Here is a 19,842-nt window from a genome sequence, read left to right as displayed (position 1 = left end):
ATTCCAGTTGATTTAGGAAAAAGCATGCGGGGATGCCAGACTTGGCTTTTGCCTTTCAACCCATTGTTGAAAAAAACACAAGAAGTCTTTGCTCCAATTTTATTAAAATAACAGACAAAAGACTGATATATATAGTCATATGTAATATGAAATTAAGTACACATGAATAACATGCACAAACATGCAGGATCAGTCTTCGAATGCTCACAATGACCCAAATGACTATAATAAAGTAAGTTATGTAATATTTTACACTTAACAGGTAAATGGTCATTTTCACACACTAACATTTTAGGGGTATCAACAGATACTATCCTTTAAAAAACAACGAATAATTTGTTCTTGATTGCAAAAAATGCTATTACTTTAAATCAAAGAGTCCAGGCACACGGGGGAAAAAATCACGGTATTGGTTTAAGTAGCGGCAACAAATCATGTTTAGACATTGAATGATCAGTTTAGTAGTAGCTAAATTCAATTGCATGATTTAACAGTCTTTTACATATTTTCCATTCATAAAATAAATTCCAGATGTCAAGAGTTCTCTGTAGTTTAGCAAATTTCTATTATTTAACATTTTAATAAGATGTTAAATTGGTGATGACAGCATACAAAGACAAAACATAATAAACCTGCTACTGATTTTGGCTTTTTATACACTACTCCCTGGTTAATCCTTCAAAAACCATATACAACTGTATGTTCAAAAGAATTCAAAATAAATCAATGCAGGTAATAATGTAACAGCATACATATTTTACTGTGGTATTTCCTTTAAAATAACATAAACCACATCTCTCACAGCCTTGTCAGAAGTATCTTACAAGTGTAAGATATGAGAGTAAAAAGTATATTTAGAAAAGAGTACAAACAAACAGTAATTTACAGACAGACCTAAAAGGAATGTCAAACATGGCGTAAATGATTTTAAAATATTACTATATAAATTGTAAAAAAAATAAAAAATAAAAGACTATTATAACCGTGTCACATAATATCAAACCAAACAATGTTACAAAGACAGAATCAACATAGTGATTTCTGCCAGGCTCATCATTTTCTAAAACAATCTCAACTTCCTAACAGTAAAATTGAGGACTGTTAGGCAATAGTTTGATGGACAATTCATGAATTTCTCATCGAAAGATGCTTTTGGAGCACGTCATCCATTCTTGACCAACATCATCTCCCAAAAATGTTGTCCTTACTCTTCTGGGAATCTTGGCCATGAGTTAAACTGAACCGAAGCCTTTCAACAACTCCCCAGAACAACATACTGCTACTCCAGAAAGCAGAAATATAATGAGATTAACTCGCTCTTGTAACTCAAATTCATAGTATTGGTAATATTAATAATCAAGTCTGGAAATCAATTACATGGAGACAAATTATCCACTCTAGTACAGATAAGTGAACTTTTCCCAAAAGTGTGTCATGTTCGACAATGTTGTTTAAAATGATTAATTCTAACCCTAAGACAAAAATGTAATCAAATTACATTTAACAGGGAGTCAGATGGCTGAGCGGTGAGGGAGTCGGGCTAGTAATCAGAAATTTGCCGGATCAATTCCCCGCCGCGCCACATGATGTTGTGGGCAAGGCACTTCACCCTACTTGCCTTGGGGGAATGTCTCTGTACTTACTGTAAGTCGCTCTGGATAAGAGCGTCTGCCAAATGACTAAATGTAAATGTAGATATGTACAGTGAGTGAGAATTGCCATAAACCCCAAAATAGATGCCATGAGAATGAGACAGATGGCTAAGATGGCAACTATATTAGAAACTGGAGATGAGGTATACATAAACAAAAAATATTACCATGCTTATGAAGAGGTACAAATAGATATCCATGTAATTACATGTTTTTTAGTGGCTTCCATGTTTTATCAAAAAAATGATTGAACTCAAAGATATATATATATATATATATATATATATATAAAGGAGCAGCAATACATGCAGATATTCTGGTCCTGTAGAAATTAAGGCACCAGAGGTTTCAAAATATCCACTTCTTCATGAACATATAAAAGAACAAAAATAATTTCAAGTGTACTGAAGGCAGTCAATGAGAGTGCATAAAACTTCTTTGAGTAAGGTGGATTGTTTTTAGGCTTGAGCACCAGTCATCTTCTGCAGTAAAGGAATCTGTTGAATAGGAAGAGAAAGTTGTATTCATGCCAATGGATAACAGGTGAACGTTCAACATCAACAAATTAGCAGAGTAACAAAAATCCTGTGAAATGATGAGGCTTGTTAGACCAGTTTTTCTTAGTTATGAGACCATAAATCTGTCTGGGAACTGCTTTGGGGACTCCAAACATTCTTACCTTTGTTAGGTCAACTCCAGTCAGGGCGTTAACAGACACAGGAAGTTCAGCCAGGAGGCGATTCACTTCCCCAGTCACACGGTTTCCCTCCCCACTCAGGATGACAATTTCATTAGTCCTGGACAACGGGGCTGCCACCTTGCCAGCAATCTGTGTGAATGTAGTAAGGCCAAGATTAAAATTACATGCAACGTGTGTATGGCATTGCATACACACCTTGTTCATCTTGCCACATGATGTGGATGACCTCTGACTTACTGCCACAAAGAATGCTGTAAATCTAACAATGGACCTGCCATGAAAGATTTCTGTACTTGGTTCAGTCTCATAATCATGATAATAGGTATTTTACCTTGGGCAGGGCCTCCAGGACCAGGGCAATCTTGGCTGCTTCTCCGTACTGCAGGTAGGCCTCAGCCTTCAGCCTCATCTTCTCAGCCTCTGCCTTCCCCACTGCCTCTATGGAGAGAGCCTCAGCCTCACCTATCTTCCTGATCTTCTCTGCCTCTGCTTGGGCTGTCAGCACCCTCTTTACTCTGAAATGGATAAGATAATGATTAAGGAGAAAAATAAAATTGCCATTATCTCTTGAATAACCCATTGGACTGTCTTAAATGGATTCCAATGGAGCATTGGAACAATGGAACAACAAAAGAAGACTTCTGACATAAGTGGAGGTGCATGGGACTAATCACTCACTTCTGTCCCTCGGCCAGTTGCTGCATCTTGTAGGCTTCAGCCTCGGCGGGCCTCTTCACCATGGCGATAAGCTCCTTCTCCGTACGTTGGATCTCCTTCTCTTCAATGACGATCAGCTTCTTTCTCTGGACCACTTCGATCTCAATCTCTTCCAAACGGATCTTCTGCTGCTCCTTGGCTGCCTGTAGTTCGTAGGCCAGCTGGGCCTCTGCTTTCTGTCCCCCAGAGAGAAAGAGAACACAGAGAGAGCTGATTGTCTCTGTTGGGCGATGGGGTCAATGTCAAAGTGATATGGATATGGTCCACAGTGGGAAGGATACCGACCTAACAAATTAGTATCTTCCATGAATTGCCCTAAATGAACTGATATTTCCCATTTACGACAGGTATTATTCTGAACTATTACATTAGAAGTCAAAGACAGCTAACTTGTCTTCAATTGAATCAAACCGCAGATGCAGGCATATGTATCAACTTTACTATCTGTGTTGGTGCTATTAAGGCAAGAATACCAGCCAGAAAGAAACACTTAAGTTCGAACAGTCAAGGAAGTTTAATTAATTTAATGGATGTTGGGCTGCTGTGTGTTGGAGATGCAAACCTTAGTGTTGACTTCTTGATTGAAAGAAGCCTTTTGCAGTTCCAGTTCTCGTTTTGAGTCTGCCATTTTAGTGTCTGCCTGGAACTTGATATCCATCATTTCCTTCTTGCACTCAGCTTCCTGGATATCCAGGGAGGAAGAAACCCCATAATGAACAGATGAAGAGCATCAATACAAGTTACAGGGTAAAAACAACACAAATCAAGAATGACACAACAAAATGAGGATGACCAAAAGATTGAAAATGCAAACAGACTAACCCGTATCCCAGCATCCCTTTCTGCCTCAGCCACACCGATGTCTGCATCCCTTTGGACAGAGGCAGTCTGTGTCTTTCCCAGAGAGCTAAGGTAGTCCAGTTTATCATACACATCCTGCAAAGCATACATCACAAACAAAGCCTTTTCAATCAACTCTGGGGCACTGATTACTGAAACATCAAGAAGTCTTTCCCATTCAAAAGTGATAACATCCTATTGATTATCACACGTGTAGATTAAGAACTGATGGGACAAGCATGATCTCATTAACTCTTAAGTTAAGTTGACAGTGCACAGCATTACTACAAATATGCTGAAGTAACAAACATGCAGGCATGTGTGATGTATCATAAATATTATATATCTTACAGAGAGAACTAGTGTCCTGTATGCATGGCACACATTTATTTACATGTTTTTACTGTAACCCATATGTTGCATGCAATATGGAACTAATACTAATTTCTACACATACCGTTTCATTTTACTAATTGAATGTCTAGCGGGTGTGGTACTTGAACTTCAAAACAATGTGTGTACTGTGCAGCTTTGCAGAATGGAACTATACCGCCTTGTGCTGAGTGGGATTCAGACCCACAATGTAGTGTGCACAAGTGAGCCAAGAGCTCTGATGTTTAACTTTATTTGACTTGGCAAGATGTATCCGACTCACCTTGATGGTGAAGCTGAGGATCTCTATGCCCATCCTGCCCACATCAGGCGCTGCCACCTCCCGTACCAGTTGGGCAAACTGGTCTCTGTCCTGGTAGATCTGCTCCACTGTCAGTGTGCCTGCATGAGACAAACTGAGTCAAAGCCTCTATACCCTGCATGTTTCATGTGTTTCCAAAGGTTACTTTCAATATTTTATACTTGGGTCATTTTGACTGTATGACTTTCAGTAAAGTGTCACTATATCAGATCACAACTTGCTGAAAGCAGACAGACACACAACATCTCTTACCAAGAATTGATCGCAAATGTCCCTCCAATGTTTGCAAAACCACTGCCTTGATTTCTGAGACGGATTTACCCAAAAACTGCTCACAGGCAACTGCAAGCAAGTCATGGTCAGTCATGACTTTGACCTGGGGAGGAAATTGAGCAGGAAGTTAAAGACTAACTGTGCCCTGCTTGTGCAAAACATCACTGCCCTTCTAATGTATGTAGACGTGAGTAATTTGAATAAAATGAACACTTAAGACTACTGAGACTAAATGAGCTGATTGGCATTAGAACTGCAACAACAGCAGATCATAACATTGACTGCAACAGAAAATAAATGATGACAGTGAAATTACTTATTTCTCCAAACATTATCTTATAATGTTTTTCTAGATGATTCTTTTATCCAACGTATTGTTTAAAGGTGGAATTTCACCTGGGACTTCTGGATCTGCAATCAAATGCTCTACCATTGAGCAATACCCATCCCCAGAGTACCCCCTTATTTACCAACATAATTAACGAGTTATACCTGTGCCACTCCAGTCACTGTGATGGCAACCCCCTCAGCAGTTTCAACATCCTCACACTTTGGTTGGAGAGTCATAATCTCCAAAGTTATCCTGAATGGGAAGGGGGTTAAATCAATGAGAGGCAGGTCTTTATTGCAAAACAACTGAGACCGACCTGAGAGGAATTTTGTGAAAAGGTCAGGATTAGAGCTTGTTTTCTTCTTAGAGCACACCTACACATCTGTTCTGGGGGGTATTCCAGAAAGCTGGTTATGCGACATAACCGGGTAAGTTAACTCTCCAGCTGACACACAATGTTGCAGCAACTTACAGGCAATGTTGCTACAACGATGGCTGTCGTATGAGGAGTTAACATACCCGTGTATGTCGCATAACCTGCTTTCTGGAATACCCCCCTGGAATCTTAAGGATTTATGTTATGTCAACACCACTGATAATTTAGGCTTGTGAGTACTTAAAAGATGCTGTAAAGCAAATTCCATGATTTGCTTCTCAGTACATTATATACGTATGAAATGAGTTCCTGAAAGTATCTTCAAAGCGCAAAAACGTTGTCACACTGAAATGTGGAGTTAGACCGTTGAACAGTTTCTCTCCCGTTTTCATCTCAGGTTTTGTATAGGCGGAGCAAAAACCCAACCTAGCTACGTCACAGTGACCTATCTACGTCAGATCACAGATGGTTGCATTCTGTTAAGCAGCTGGTAAGATGCAAAGACAAAGTAATTAACACATAAAACACTCAGACACTGCAGGTAGGTCTGTTCTGATATCTGCAATTGATTTAGGTAGTGTTGCTGTTGTTGCTAAATTCAATAAATTTGAGGGGGCGGAGCTTCAGCTCCTTCAGGCGTCATGCCACCCCCAGTCTCAAGCAGAGTGAAATTTGGATGGGTAGTTAACAACACATTCTTCTGTGGTGTGAACTTAAAACTAATTTTCAATTCCACTTTACAGCATTTTTAACTATGCAAACAGGCCTGCCATGGAAAGCTTCCAAACTGTCCCTCTGTTAGCCTAATACTACTGTTCAAAACATGCTTTGCGTGCATCATCAACTGTTGAGAAATGGTGCATACAATAACTTCAAAAAGACCAAACCAAACTTTATAGAATGGACCTTGATAGTATCTTATGACACATTGTTAACGAGCCAGTGGAAGCCAGCACCCTATCTCAGCTGCTCAGAATGGTTGTGTACAATGTGGGACATTTGACCTTTGCAATGTTTCCATCATAAACCTGTAGGAAAATGCACTTCACTAATATCCTGCATTATATATTACCATGACTAATATTGTTTCAAGAGCTGAGCTTGATCTATTATGCATAGCAACAAACCTCAGACCGAAATGATGTGTGTGGGCTTGCCATAATGGAATATTTGAATGAGGAAAAAAACTAAACATTAAATTGCTATAAAAAAAAATAACAAAGATTATAGTCCATCAACGACAGCCTCACCTTTGAGTGTTAGAGACCAGGCACCATGCCCAGGCCCAGCCCCCTACCATGTAGGTTTTGTTATCTGAACCACAACATCCACCTGAGGAGAGAAGCATACACAACATGAGTGTCACCAAAACAGACAACTAATAACATTTCTTGAACTGTGGTAGTAGCCTAATAATGCATTACATTAACTGTCTTGCATAAAAAAGGAGTTACATGAATTATTTGCTTGATCGTGTTGACCACGCTCAAGACCCCCAATGTTCAATGCTTGGAAGTTACCAAGCGAGCCAACTGTACTCAGTAGCTACATTCAACCCGCCTATCCTAGGCAACACCACTCACTACATGGCCGTACTTACTTTAAACAGCCATTGGGCTTAACCTTTGATTTAATGAACAACATACTTGTGTGCAAGGGGTTCAGCTTGTATTTGTTTGTTGGCTTGTTACAATCACAAGCATACAGCCCTAACCAATTGGTTTGCTAGCTAACTAGTAACTAGTAGCAACATGGAGGCCAATTTTAACTTACACAAGAAAATACACACTTAGCTAGTGAATGGGACTCGTGAAGAGCACTGTACTGGCCTATTAAGAATTGCTATCTACAGATACACATAGTTGTGGCTACCATACTGTGAAATTGTCTGTGCCAGCTAGTTACGTGTTATGTATAAGGGCGTATCCAGACCATATGTTACAATTGAAGCATAGGCTAACTAGCTCTACACTAAGGGGAATACCTACCAGAAACAACAAGAGCTTCATTTGGTCCGACTGTAAGACAGGCACCCATCTTCTTCTGAGATATTTCCACACGAATTTACAAGAGAAATGTTGTGTCGTGTAGACTGTGTCTATAAATTAGGTAATTCTATCGCAAAAACTGGAAAAGAGATAGCTCTACAAGGCGTATTTGTTTTTGGCTAGTCTAGCGACCTCCTGCTTCCGCACAAGACCGTCGAAGTCCCCGCCCTACAACCAGACAATGACGTAACGTTTGTCACTAATAGCAACAGGGGTCTCAAACTCAATTTGTTTTGGGGCCACTGCTGGTACTGTCGTCTCTTAGGAGGGCCACTTCAACATTCAGGTAGCCTACTACAAGCAAGCGCAATAATAAGAATACTAATAAGAAAATTCACATATTTTATTTCCATTTGCCTAGCCTACTAACAAAGTGTCGTCATGGGCCTAACAAGAAAATCTACCTAGCAGTTTCAAGTTCAAGTAGGCCTATTTTATTGTCAGATGCACAGCACAACACAGGGTCAGACTGGGCACTGAAATTCTTAGGACAAGACAACGCAAAGCAACTTGGCATAACATAAGTACACAAAACATAGCTGCATGAGCTAAAATATAGTAAACCTCCTAATATACAAATAATATACAATATTCAATACAGCACACCAAACCTCTAAATAGCCTACACATGATACACATAATAACCATAACCTTATAAACCTATACTAATCTAAGACAATTGAAGTACAATTGTGCAATATTTCTAATAGTGCAACTATAACCGGTGCGAATCGGTGGAATTTACTGATCAGGTAAGTAGTAAACCACCCGCGTCGAACAATGGCTAGTTTTTCTTTGGCGTAGCTGGTAGTGATGGCGCTTTGAAAGTCAGAGGTGGTGAGTTCGACTCCTAGTCGGAGCGGCCTGACGGAGCTCGCTAAACCACGTCCGTTGCATACCCTTCACACAACCAGTAGCTGAAATAACCTCTAACCTTATTATATAAATCTATGCTAACCTAAGACAAGTGAAGTATAATGATGCAATATTGCTGATGGTGCAACTAGTAGCTACATACATTTTTACATTCGATTTAACAGTGCAAATGTGTTTTCCTTAGAGTGAACTGGCTCTCTCATTAGGCCTTCCTTGACACATTGCAGTAACTAGGACAGGTTGAATGAGAGGGAAGTGTAGCCGAGATTAATTACAGTCCACCCGCGCAACTTTTAGGTGGTAGCTGGTTAGTGGTCGAGCTGACTGACAGGGGCCCCCGAAAATAGGCAAAAATGAATATATAATGATATTATATTATTTAATTTGAGTTATGTAAAGCTTTGGATGGGACAGTTAGGTCCTGGAGATGTGGTGCCAACAACTGCGCAGAGGGGGCTCAATTATTTTGTTTTCATGGGGGCTATAGTAGGTACCATGTGCGTGTGTCACAACTATGAGTGCGCATTTTACAAGAACTCAGAGCATAACACCTCACAAAGGATTCCAGTTGTGTGTTCTCATGAGATCAATGTTGAACATGCATCGCCACCCATCCACCAGTAGCCTATTGACGGTAAATGCAAAAAAGTTTTGGGTCTGGGAATTATCCACTCAGTGAATACTGGTAATTCATAAACAATAAGAAAAGTTTACTTTTGATTTACCAAAAGCTCAGGGATTCTCATTTTTATCCCAACTGATTCAGAATACTAATCTCTTAGATTCAAGATGTTGACTTCCTTGCGTAAAAAGATAGACTCTCCTGGGACTGATAGACATATCATCATGACATTAAATAATCAAGCATTTGGTAAGATATGGATGTGGATTTCTTATTTTTGGATCAGGCTGCATAGTATTTAGCGGCAGGTTTTTTAGCCATAGTATAACTATGTTTTCAATACAAAATTCAAGCAACTTGTTGTAGCGTGAATTCATTACTTTGTAATTACAACTGGACCTACCAATTCAGAGCTCTAATGTCTGAGGCATGAAGGGGAAAAGGCCACAAGTTCTATTGCATTTTAAATGAGAAGATTTGCATAAATCCGATTACTCGCTTTATACTATAGGCTATTGACAATATGGACAACAAAAGTAATGTCTAATAAGGATTGAATGCAATGTTTTAATTAACTTTTTAGTGAACCTTTGTCTGTTTGTTTGTGTGGTCTGTAACAGAAACTCCAGTCCGTGTTTTTCCACATCCCATTGTTCAGCGTTATCTGGCACATAAGGAGAGTTAAAAGAAATAGTGGCACACAATGAACAAGCAAACCGCGGGAATATCAGAGGTGTTATCAGCGCGTTTCTCTGATTCTGAAAGGAGTAACCTAAAACAACGCGCTCTCATGATTTAATTCGCATGCCAGCCTATGCTGTGCTGTGTAAGGATGGATAGGTTGCGTCTGTGGATTATTTTTTAAAACCGGCTCTGGTGCAATCTTATGCAATGCAAACGTTAAACAATCTAACAACCATTGATCATGCGTGATACGGCACGGCAACTGCTCAGGTATGGGAAATGCGCTCGATGTGATAATTTGTTTTCTATTTGATTTTCAAGATCTGCGGACATCGGCGCAGTGCTTGTGTAATAAACCCTTACTACCAGTAGGGGTAGAAAGGAAATGCATGGAACAATGCGGGTTATAACTGTCACAACCTTTTTCCCAGTATGGTGCGGTAGAGACTGTTATTTTGCGCATGTGTGAGGCAGACAACGTGAAAGAAAAATACAATAATATTTTTCAATAAATGCATAAATACAGTCCTCACAGGGTTTCCGAGGCCCACTAATTATATAGTCAAGGTGCTCTGCAGAGCCCCATTGATATGCCCACCGGTGCCCAACCAGTGCCCAAACAGCACTGAATCAAACTCCATCAGCTTCTTGCTGTCCTTCATCCTCTTTTCAAACGGGATCTCTTACAGGTAGCTTATATTTCCTCGGTTAAAAAGGAATCCTTTTCAGGGGTTTCCACATGGCCAATGACAAGTAATGCGCTAGACGCGCTCACTAGCCATGTAAATGACACCAAATAGCAGACTCCCTGCCACAAGCGAAAAGAAGACGACATTACCTTCCGATTCTTTAAATATCAAACATTGGCTCACCAAATTAAATCAGACCAATATTCGGCAGGCTATTTGTACTGATGATCTTATAACAAGACACGAGCCGGAGACACGCATGAAAACCCTCCCCAAATTTCCCAGAAAGGGGACGCAACCTAACAACCCCTCCAATGCGACATGGTGAGTACCTCAATATGACTACAATGACTGAAGATGACTGATTTAAAAGTTGTTTTAATTGCATTTGTGTGTTACTTTTTTATGGTCAATCACTGGGAATGTTTCATTAAAATACTTTACAATCCAAAATCATCAGTCCAAAGGCCACACCAATGACTGAATATTTTAGTATAGTTTAGAAGGAATAACATGAATGAAGGAAGTTCAAGACAGTTGTGTGTGAGTCTCTGGGTCTCAGTTGGATGTCTCGGCGCTTAGCAGATCCCCACAAGGTACCCGGATAGCAGAAGGAGGAGAGTAGATGATGAAAGATTGTTTGGTCATTGATGGTCTGCCAGAACAAAGCCATTTAACATGAAAGTAAATAACGCACATTACTCTATCTTTCAGCTTATTACGCATCGAAATATATATAAATACGGGGACTCCTGCAACATCTCTTCAAGGATTGTGCTCCTTGGATCCCGGGCGCTGGCGACTTTAATGGCTTCTGTGTTCAGAAGATGGAGAGTGTTCTTGGTGCTCAACGTGATTGTGGTCGCAGGGTTCATGGCCTTTTGGGCCAGGTGCAACACAAGCAGTGTCAAAGGCACCGGTCAGGACGTGTTAGGTGATGGGAAGAGGCAGTCACGAACCAACAGCACAGCTCAAGGCTTCATCACCCATGAGGTGCTGCTGAAGAGACTGGGGTCATTGGAGGATGTGGTCTACAGACAGCTTAATGGCATGGCTATATTTACACTTTAAAGCTTTAACACTCCTGTCAGATGCTTTCTGTCCAATCAGGGCATTGCCTTTAATAATTTAAAGCAATACTTGATGTTTAGTTAATCTGTTTTGTTAAGCTAGATGTGTGGTATCAGATGAACCATTCTATGTATTGTTAGTTTCTATTCATTTTTAGTTTCTTTCTATAGTGGAATGTCCATATGTCCATATTGCATGGGTTGTCTGACTATTCTAGATTTCTTTTCATCAATATCAAGGGATGATAAATGGCACACAAATAATAACATGGATGTTGTACTGGACCATGTTTCACAGGTCTGTCTAAGTCACTAGGCCTCACCGAGGGATTTGGGGGGCGAGGGAAGGCAGGCCTACCTGCCACCCTGTCGCCAGAGGAGCAGAGCAATGCCAAAGTCATGAGAGAAAAGTATGGCTACAACGCCTACCTGAGTGATAAAATCTCCCTGGACAGGAGCATTCCTGACTACCGCCCCAACAAGTGAGTGCTGGCTCAGAGGACTGCATGTGTTCTGACACAGATCTGACAAGATCTGACAAACAATGAGTACTGTCTGTCCTCACAGCCCATCCACTCCTATATGTCAATGTCTACATTAACAGTTATCCTTAAGCTCCCCTCAGGGAACATAAACCCACACACTTATTTGTCCTTCTAAGGTATATTTCAAAACAAGGCATGACACAGCGTTGTCTTCCAGCTCTGAGAAAGCTGCTTTTCCTCTGGGTTATGTACAGTATCTAGATGCCCTGCAGCAAATGAAGCTTTAAGCAAGAAAGTTGAGAGTTCTGAAACAGAACTTAACTAATGTGTCTCTTCGGATGGTCTTCTTAGCCCAATCTGATCTTGTACTGCCAGTTGACTGTCTGGCAACTAAGTATAGAAGAGATGAAAGGCAAGGAAACAGGGAAGGGAACCTGTGTAAACTGCCAGGACACAACTTCCTCATCCTTTCTTGTCATTAACTCTTACTCTAACAACAAAGGCTACAGTAAAAATAGACTGTTTATCTCTTGCAACTTTCCGCACTGTGATTGGGCAATAATTATGTTGAACAAGAAAAAGCGAATGATTGCATTCAAATTCTATGAACATATTGCCAGCCACTCAGTGAAACACCATCTGTAGAGAAACACCATCTGTAGAGGAATAGAACAACCTGGCAACATAAAGTTAGGCACAGCTGATTTGGAATCATTTTTAATTGATGTAATGTAATCTTAGGACTTTTTATTTAATATCATAGAACTTGGTAACACTTTACATTAAGGTAACATTAACTGCTATGTAACTAGAAAGCATTACCTATACTGAAACATTAGTCGCTATGTAATAATTACGATGCAATTAAATTGTATGACATAAGTGTCATAGGAAAATAGTATTACTAAAGTGTAAGTACAGTAAGGGGGGCGGGGGTTGTTTGTAAAGGGGTAGTTAAAGGTTGTGTCACCAAAACAAGATCAATGTTAACATCCACACTGGAAAACCCAACCTCCCCTATAGAAGAGTTTAATTTGTAGAATAACTTGTACCACTAACTGTAAAGATGTCCAACTACATAACAGTTCGTATGTAAGTACACTATTGTTACTCGAGGTATTGCTATGTAGTTACATGCTAATTAATGTAGCCTTAATTTGAAGTGCCCAGAACTGTAATGTCAGCCTCAAGTGTCTCAGGTTTTCCATGGTGTCCATAATTGCTATTTGATAGACAATTGAATGTGTACACGTGTGTGACATAGGTGTAAAAGGGCAGTCTACCCAAGGGACCTCCCCACAATCTCCCTCGTTTTCATCTTCGTCAATGAGGCCCTGTCAGTGATCCTGCGCTCTGTCCACTCAGCGGTCAATCACACACCAGCCCACCTGCTTAAGGAGATCATCCTTGTCGACGACAACAGTGATGATGGTGAGTAAAAACAAATCTATACACACACACACACAAATGTATATCTTTTAATTAATATGCATTCCCCAAGACAGTAAACTAAAGCATATGCATTCATTTTGAGGCCTCCTGTCTCTCACAAAGATCAATGTATTGACAGACACAGCAGATATGCTTTTTTAACATCTTGCACGCATGTTGGTTTACTCAGTTTTTAGCCTCATCACATTGGTTTTCTATCTCAACAATATCAGCAAAAAAAGTATTTGCCCATGCAGCTGTAACAGAGGGCACAAACATAGCATCGGCCACAACTGAGCTATAGTGACGTGGTGACAGTTTGACGGGTAGCCAGCTGGAGTCAACGTCTCCTTGACAAAATCCATCTTGGTGTTATTGGCGCTCTGTGTTTGTCCTGGTGACGGTGACGGATTGGGTCGGCTCTGAGACAGTTGAAGGCGGAACACCACAATAAAGTGTCAAGGGGGATCTCTGTGTTTTATTTATTGGGTCTGTTTTGTCTAGGGTATGAGGAGGGAACAAATCAGAAGAGGGAGAGGGAGGAGTGGGAGAGATAGAGGGATGGAGAGAGGGAGGGATGGAAAGTAAATGAGGGACAGCAAAAGGCAAAAGAGGACAGGCCATGGGTGAAGAGAGTAATAGGCATAGACGAGATGGAAGGGGAAAGAGACAGAGGGAGAGAGAGAGAGAGAGCAAGAGAGAGAGACCTAGAGAAAAAAAGGAAGAGACAGAGGAAATTAAGGAGGCGAGAATGGATGGTTAGAGAAATCGGAGGGAGGGAGGACAAAACAGAGACAGGGCTGGATTGCGGTAGGGTTGGGGGAGAGAGAAAAGAGAGACTGAAAAAAAGAAAGAAGGATGAAGAGGTGGAACAAGAAAAAGGTGGTGGAGACAGTTCAATTCCCCCTCTGCTCTTGGCACGGTTGGATGGCGCAGGGCCAACCATCTATCAACGAGGGGGAAAGGGAAGAGATTACAGTGGCGAAGAGGGAGCGGCATGCAAGCAAATAACACATACTCTAATGTCCACATATCTCTTGTCTGTTCCCACAGTCACGCATTGTGCCATGGGACCAGGGGGTACATGTACGAGAGACATTGTGTCATGGGACCAGGGGAAGTGGGTATGAAAGACAGAAGAAGAGGAGGAAGGAAAGGGAGAGTGTGTGTGGGAAATGAGTAAAAGGAAGAGGGATGCTAACAGTGTGTCAGAGAGGCTGATCACTTCAGTAAGCCCTACACTCCCTCTGGTGTTGCATTGAGACTGTTAGCAAGCACAGAATCTCTCTCGGCCAGTAAAAAATGTAATCTCTTCCTGTGTGTGTGCATTTGTGTTTCTATTGGCTCAAATGGAGATGTCCTTGGATTTATATGTGTATATGTGTGCGTGCCCATCATGTGTCATCACAGAACAACTGAAAGGCCCACTGGAAGACTACGTGAACAAGCGTTACCCAGGCCTCGTGAAAATTGTGAGGAACCAGAGAAGGGAGGGGCTTATCCGTGCACGTATCGAGGGCTGGAAGGTTGCCAGTGGCGAGGTGGCTGGGTTTTTTGATGCTCACGTTGAGTTTACACCCACCTGGTGAGTCTACTGCTGCCTTTGAGACACACGTTGTCTTCATGTACTATATAGGTACGTTTTAATAAATAGTTTGGAGGGAGTTCATTCAGGAAATAAGGAACAAATTGTAGGTGCTTGTTTAGAACTGAAATGCTCTTTACTGTATAAAGTAGTGTACTGTAGGTCTAAACTGCAGCATTCTATAAGAAAGTTAACACTCTTCACATGTTACAGACCAGAGTTGACTTGGCCCCACAAATAAACAGCAGACTCTCGAGCGATTCTCTCAATGGAATAACCCCCTGAGTCTGTTCAAAAATAAGTCCAACTTCTTAGAGAGAGATCATAAGAGAAACCCCATACCATCTGTCGGTCTCTCTCTGCCAGGGTTGAGCCGGTTTTGACCAGAATCAAAGACGACCACAGGAGGATAATTCTGCCCTCCATCGATAACATCAAGCATGAAACATTTGAGCTGGAACGCTATGAGAACTCTGGCCACGGTTACAACTGGGAGCTGTGGTGCATGTACATCTCCCCACCCAGGAAGTGGTGGGACGATGGGGACACCTCTGCTCCAATTAGGTTGGTAGACATGGAGGCAAGGCACACACACACACACACACGGTTTGTTCTAAGTTATATCTTAAGGAAGGGTTTTGATTCCAGCAAACTGTCCTATTTTCAAATCCTCTTTAAAAAAAAGAAAAATGCAAAAAAGTAGAAGAGAAAGAGAACACTGCTTCTTAAACAATAATAGCAATTATAAACACCTTTCTCAGAGCCCTGAGATCTCAAACCCAGAACATTTTTTCTCCCACCCCCAGGACTCCTGCAATGATTGGCTGTTCCTTCGTGGCCAACCGGGAGTACTTTGGGGAGCTGGGACTGCTGGACTCTGGCATGGACGTCTACGGAGGGGAGAATATAGAACTGGGGATCAGGGTTTGTGTGTCACCCATTTTCTCTCCCACCTCTCCCTTCTGTTCTAAATGGAGCGTGGACTTTGCAGTGTGGCACAACTGACTAATGAAACACCGTCGGGAGACCTGGGGCAGAGGGGAAGTGTGTGTGTGTGTGTGTGTGTGTGTGGGGACTGGTCGGTGAATGAAGATAGATGCATGTATATAAAAAGGAAGGCGGAATGCTGTTGTGTGCTTGGCCAAGGATTGGAGGATAGAAGGTGTACGGTGTATTATTTAGGCAACACATTGTGCATTAGGTTGATATGGGTTATCAAGCATTTGTTATTGATAATTGAAATGCCCTTCTAAGTGTGTGGGCTTGCATGAGTCACTGTAGTGTGTAAACAGTGTCTTACTGCTCTTCACCCTTGTGGACCTCAAGGTGTGGCTTTGTGGAGGCAGCATGGAGGTGCTTCCCTGCTCCAGAGTGGCTCACATTGCCAGGACCAAGAAGCCCTACGTCACCAACCTCGCCCTCCACACACGCCGCAATGCCCTACGTGTAGCCGAGGTCTGGATGGATGACTTCAAGTCCAATGTCTACATGGCCTGGAACATACCTATGGAGGTGAGTGTGGGGGTTTCCACTTGAATGGTGTGACTATCAGTTTAAGTTCTGGGTATATAAGTATTAGACAACCAGCTGATTCTAGAGAGAGTTAACATACACCTCGACAAAGAAAATGACCAGTTAAGACACAGTGGTTGTAGCAAAGTCTCTCTGAGGCATGAAAGTCAGAGTATAGTGTTTGTAGAGAATAAGGAAAACAAAGAGAACATACAACCAACAGATGTTTGTTGTACGCTCAGGCAGATACTACATCATAGATCTTTGACTGTTATCAGTACACAATATAGGTTAAAATAGGAATTAATTTGAATGAATAGTAAGATAATAAGATAATTAGGCAATAGCTAATCAATTGATTGTGATTCGCATATTAAGCACATAGTATGAGGCTGAATGAACCATCTGAATGTCAATACACACCTACCCTCAACTAGCTGAATTTCCTTAATTGTGTTATAACTTTGCCTTTATGACCTGTACATTATCTTGTCAAACTACCTTACATTGTGGCCCTGTTGTATGTTGAGACTCAATGCCTGTACACTTTCTTTTAGAATCATGGGATTGACATTGGAGACATTTCAGAGAGGGTAGAGTTAAGGAACAGGCTTCATTGTAAACCATTTAAGTGGTACCTGGACAATGTCTACCCAGAGATGAGGAGGTACAACAACACTCTCTACTACGGTGTGGTGAGTTGGCCATGTTATTTACCTGATTCAGGAGTTTGTGCCACGTTTGTAAATTGGCCAATCTACATCTCTAGGTCCATGTAGGTGATCCACATTTGCACGATTTCAGAACAAACTAGCCAGACAGCAATTGTAATGGTCAGAGTTAAGTCAGGTAATATTCTTACCCTCTTTTTTCTCTCTCTGTTTCTCTTTCCCTCTCCTACTTCCCCTCCCCCCACCTGTATTTGTAGATTCGTAATGTCAATGTGACTCATCTGTGTTTGGACCAGGGAGAGAAAGAGAATCACACCGCCATTCTGCATCCCTGTCATGGACAGGGGCCTCAGGTAAGTAGCTACCACAGGCACACAACACATGCCATAGATCTACAAACGTATCTGAAGTGAAGTTCTTTAAGAAACAAGAAAACTATAGTTTCACTTTTAATATATTATTTGAGATTGCAATTCTCATCTGAATGTTGAAGGTGGTATGATGTGGGAGTTGTTTTAGGAATTACGACATCTACTGTGAATGTCTTATTAATGAATAGTCACGTCAACAATTGCACAGCTAAGTGTGTTTTTGTCTGTTCTGTGCTAGTTGGGGCGTTATACTAAGACTGGTGAGTTATACCTGGGTGCCTTGGGCAGCACAGGAGAGGAGACACGCTGTCTGATGGATGATAAGGTCAGCAGTTTCCCTCAACTCGTCAAATGTGAAAGCGTCTTTGACTCCAAGCAGACTACCTGGCTCTTTACTCAGGTGAGACTCCAAGGAGGTGATGAACATGATGGTTGTGGACTTGAACCACATCATCATGTATTTTGTTTTCCTTTGCAGAGATTAGCATCTAAGAAATTATCTGGGATTTATTCACCATTTAGCTTTGTATTAAAAAAAGACACTTGAGACAATAAATTGAATTACAGAACAATGTTCTCCGTTAATCTCTTAGTGCTGTGTTTCAAAGCTGGGTGTACGACATGAATATCTCTGGGGGACAACTAATGCCTTAACGATGATCTCCTGTTCTGTTATTAAGAATGAGCCAATCAGGAACAGAGCTACTGGTCGTTGTCTGGAGGTAGTGAAGGCCAAAGTCTACTTTGGGTACCTGCTGGTTCTTCAGACCTGCTCCGGCCAGAAGTGGACCATAAAGAACACAGTGAAACACAGCCACACCTGACTAACTCACCCGTCATTTGAAACCAATAAAACATTAGATAGTGAAATAACTTGCAATAAATAACATTATTGCATAATTGCAATATCATTTTTAAAATTTAATTAATTAATAATCGGCGATCTTGGGGTCACAGGGGGCTTGGTGTTTGTTATACATGATAGACATACACACCAACACCCAGGAGACCTTGTGTGTGTTCACCCATCATCAAAGATGATGCGAACACTTATCAATACAGCCTCTCGGGGCCAGTCAGCACTCCTTTAAAAAACCCTATAATATTAAATTGTTTGGTATGAAACCTGATGAAATTGCTGGAGGATTGTCATGAGTTATTATTGTTACTATTTATTATTATTCATAATTATTATTTGTTACTCTTTTTCTCACTTGTTTTTTAAGGCATATCTGATCCTGACAACATTGTCAGTTGTAATTGCATTCTTGGTATGAAACAATTGCATTATTATGACGTTATAACATTTTCAAGTGTCATCTTGGGCTGAAAGTTGTCATCTCTACACTGTCCAGCTTTTTTGATAAGATGTCCATTGACATATGATGTCACCTCCATACTGTAAGGGGACGCTGCACTGCCTTCTGTACGCCCCTACTGTAGGCACCTACTGTACGCCCCTACTGCAGGCACCAACTGTAGGGCCCGACTGCAGGCACCTACTGTAGGCACTGAGAGTAATGTACATGTTACAACTAAGCTCTCAGTTGCTTTAGGTTACAAGCATTGTATGAAATTATTTAAATTGCAAAATGTGCCATTTGCCTGCTGCTACTGTGTGTAAGTGGCCAACCTCTTCAATAATGCCCTGGGTATTGAGGAAGCTAATGAATTTGAGGCTTGAAATCACAAACTTAATATAATTTAATGTAATTGGAAATGTATTTTATTAATTTATAGATGATTAATGAAATAGAATTGCAGGTTGGCATAGTTTCATAAGAAGTCAACTGCATTTTTATTTGTGGTGAATTTGTATGGTTTGTACTTTTTTATTTATGTTTTAAACAAGGGTAAATAATTTGAAGCATCCTTAAAAGTATTTATGTAGCACCAGACCCAAGTTTAGTAGCATGACCTGAAATGTAACAACTTTTCAGGGTTTTAAATGTTTAGACATGTATTTTTCCTCAACTGATTTACAATGATAAAATGTTAACATACTGTTAATAATAACATAAACTAACAGCACAGCAAACTTGAAGCACTTTTTACACATTCAAACAGAATTGCAGGCCATGTATGTGGATGGAAAACGCACAAATGTATGGGTCAATGCTTTTTGTATTGAATTGTATCAGATCATATATTCATATTTATCTGTTGTCATTTGGATTTTTTCAGATGGTCTTCCAATAAACTTCTGAATTAAAAC

At 40.8% G+C, this 19,842-nt stretch overlaps 2 protein-coding genes across 3 annotated transcripts; one reads left to right on the top strand and one right to left on the bottom strand.

Annotated features, from left to right (window-relative positions):
- Positions 1–87: 87 nt before the first annotated feature.
- Positions 88–7,794, bottom strand: flot2b (flotillin 2b). The gene is made up of 11 exons (XM_047036250.1): positions 7,572–7,794; positions 6,834–6,915; positions 5,369–5,459; positions 4,856–4,979; positions 4,565–4,683; positions 3,892–4,005; positions 3,632–3,751; positions 3,031–3,245; positions 2,684–2,867; positions 2,332–2,481; positions 88–2,149 (listed from the first exon to the last, which is right to left on the bottom strand). Exons 1-11 carry the CDS (start codon positions 7,618–7,620, stop codon positions 2,111–2,113), a joined length of 1,287 nt encoding a protein of 428 aa, XP_046892206.1. The 5' UTR covers positions 7,621–7,794; the 3' UTR covers positions 88–2,110.
- Positions 7,795–9,800: 2,006 nt separating this feature from the next.
- Positions 9,801–18,511, top strand: galnt17 (polypeptide N-acetylgalactosaminyltransferase 17). Of its 2 annotated transcripts, XM_047036533.1 has the most exons (13): positions 9,801–10,083; positions 10,714–10,826; positions 11,217–11,550; positions 11,871–12,054; positions 13,322–13,488; positions 14,899–15,073; positions 15,440–15,637; positions 15,880–15,997; positions 16,400–16,585; positions 17,143–17,280; positions 17,514–17,609; positions 17,866–18,027; positions 18,308–18,511. In XM_047036533.1, the coding sequence occupies exons 2-13, from the start codon at positions 10,824–10,826 to the stop codon at positions 18,449–18,451; spliced, it is 1,905 nt and encodes a 634-aa protein (XP_046892489.1). In that variant the 5' UTR covers positions 9,801–10,083; positions 10,714–10,823; the 3' UTR covers positions 18,452–18,511. The 2 variants fall into 2 exon arrangements, with proteins under 2 accessions (XP_046892489.1, XP_046892488.1); XM_047036532.1 differs by having other exon boundaries at positions 9,801–10,826.
- The last annotated feature ends 1,331 nt before the right edge of the window (positions 18,512–19,842 follow it).

Source organism: Hypomesus transpacificus, chromosome 15 (assembly GCF_021917145.1).
Source record: "Hypomesus transpacificus isolate Combined female chromosome 15, fHypTra1, whole genome shotgun sequence".
Lineage (NCBI taxonomy): Eukaryota > Metazoa > Chordata > Actinopteri > Osmeriformes > Osmeridae > Hypomesus > Hypomesus transpacificus.
Note: the sequence above shows the minus strand (reverse complement) of the source record. Positions and strands in the feature narration are given on the sequence as shown.

Excerpts from the sequence above, each read along its gene's own strand:
- flot2b (XM_047036250.1), bottom strand. The coding sequence starts at position 7,620 with ATGGGTGCCTGTCTTACAGTCGGACCAAATGAAGCTCTTGTTGTTTCT. Across the intron at positions 5,460-6,833 it reads CTGGTCTCTAACACTCAAAG|GATAACTTTGGAGATTATGA; the intron begins GTGAGGCTGTCG and ends CTTCCCATTCAG. Across the intron at positions 3,752-3,891 it reads AAAGGGATGCTGGGATACGG|GAAGCTGAGTGCAAGAAGGA; the intron begins GTTAGTCTGTTT and ends CTGGATATCCAG.
- galnt17 (XM_047036533.1), top strand. Across the intron at positions 13,489-14,898 it reads CGACGACAACAGTGATGATG|AACAACTGAAAGGCCCACTG; the intron begins GTGAGTAAAAAC and ends GTGTCATCACAG. Across the intron at positions 17,281-17,513 it reads ACACTCTCTACTACGGTGTG|ATTCGTAATGTCAATGTGAC; the intron begins GTGAGTTGGCCA and ends CTGTATTTGTAG.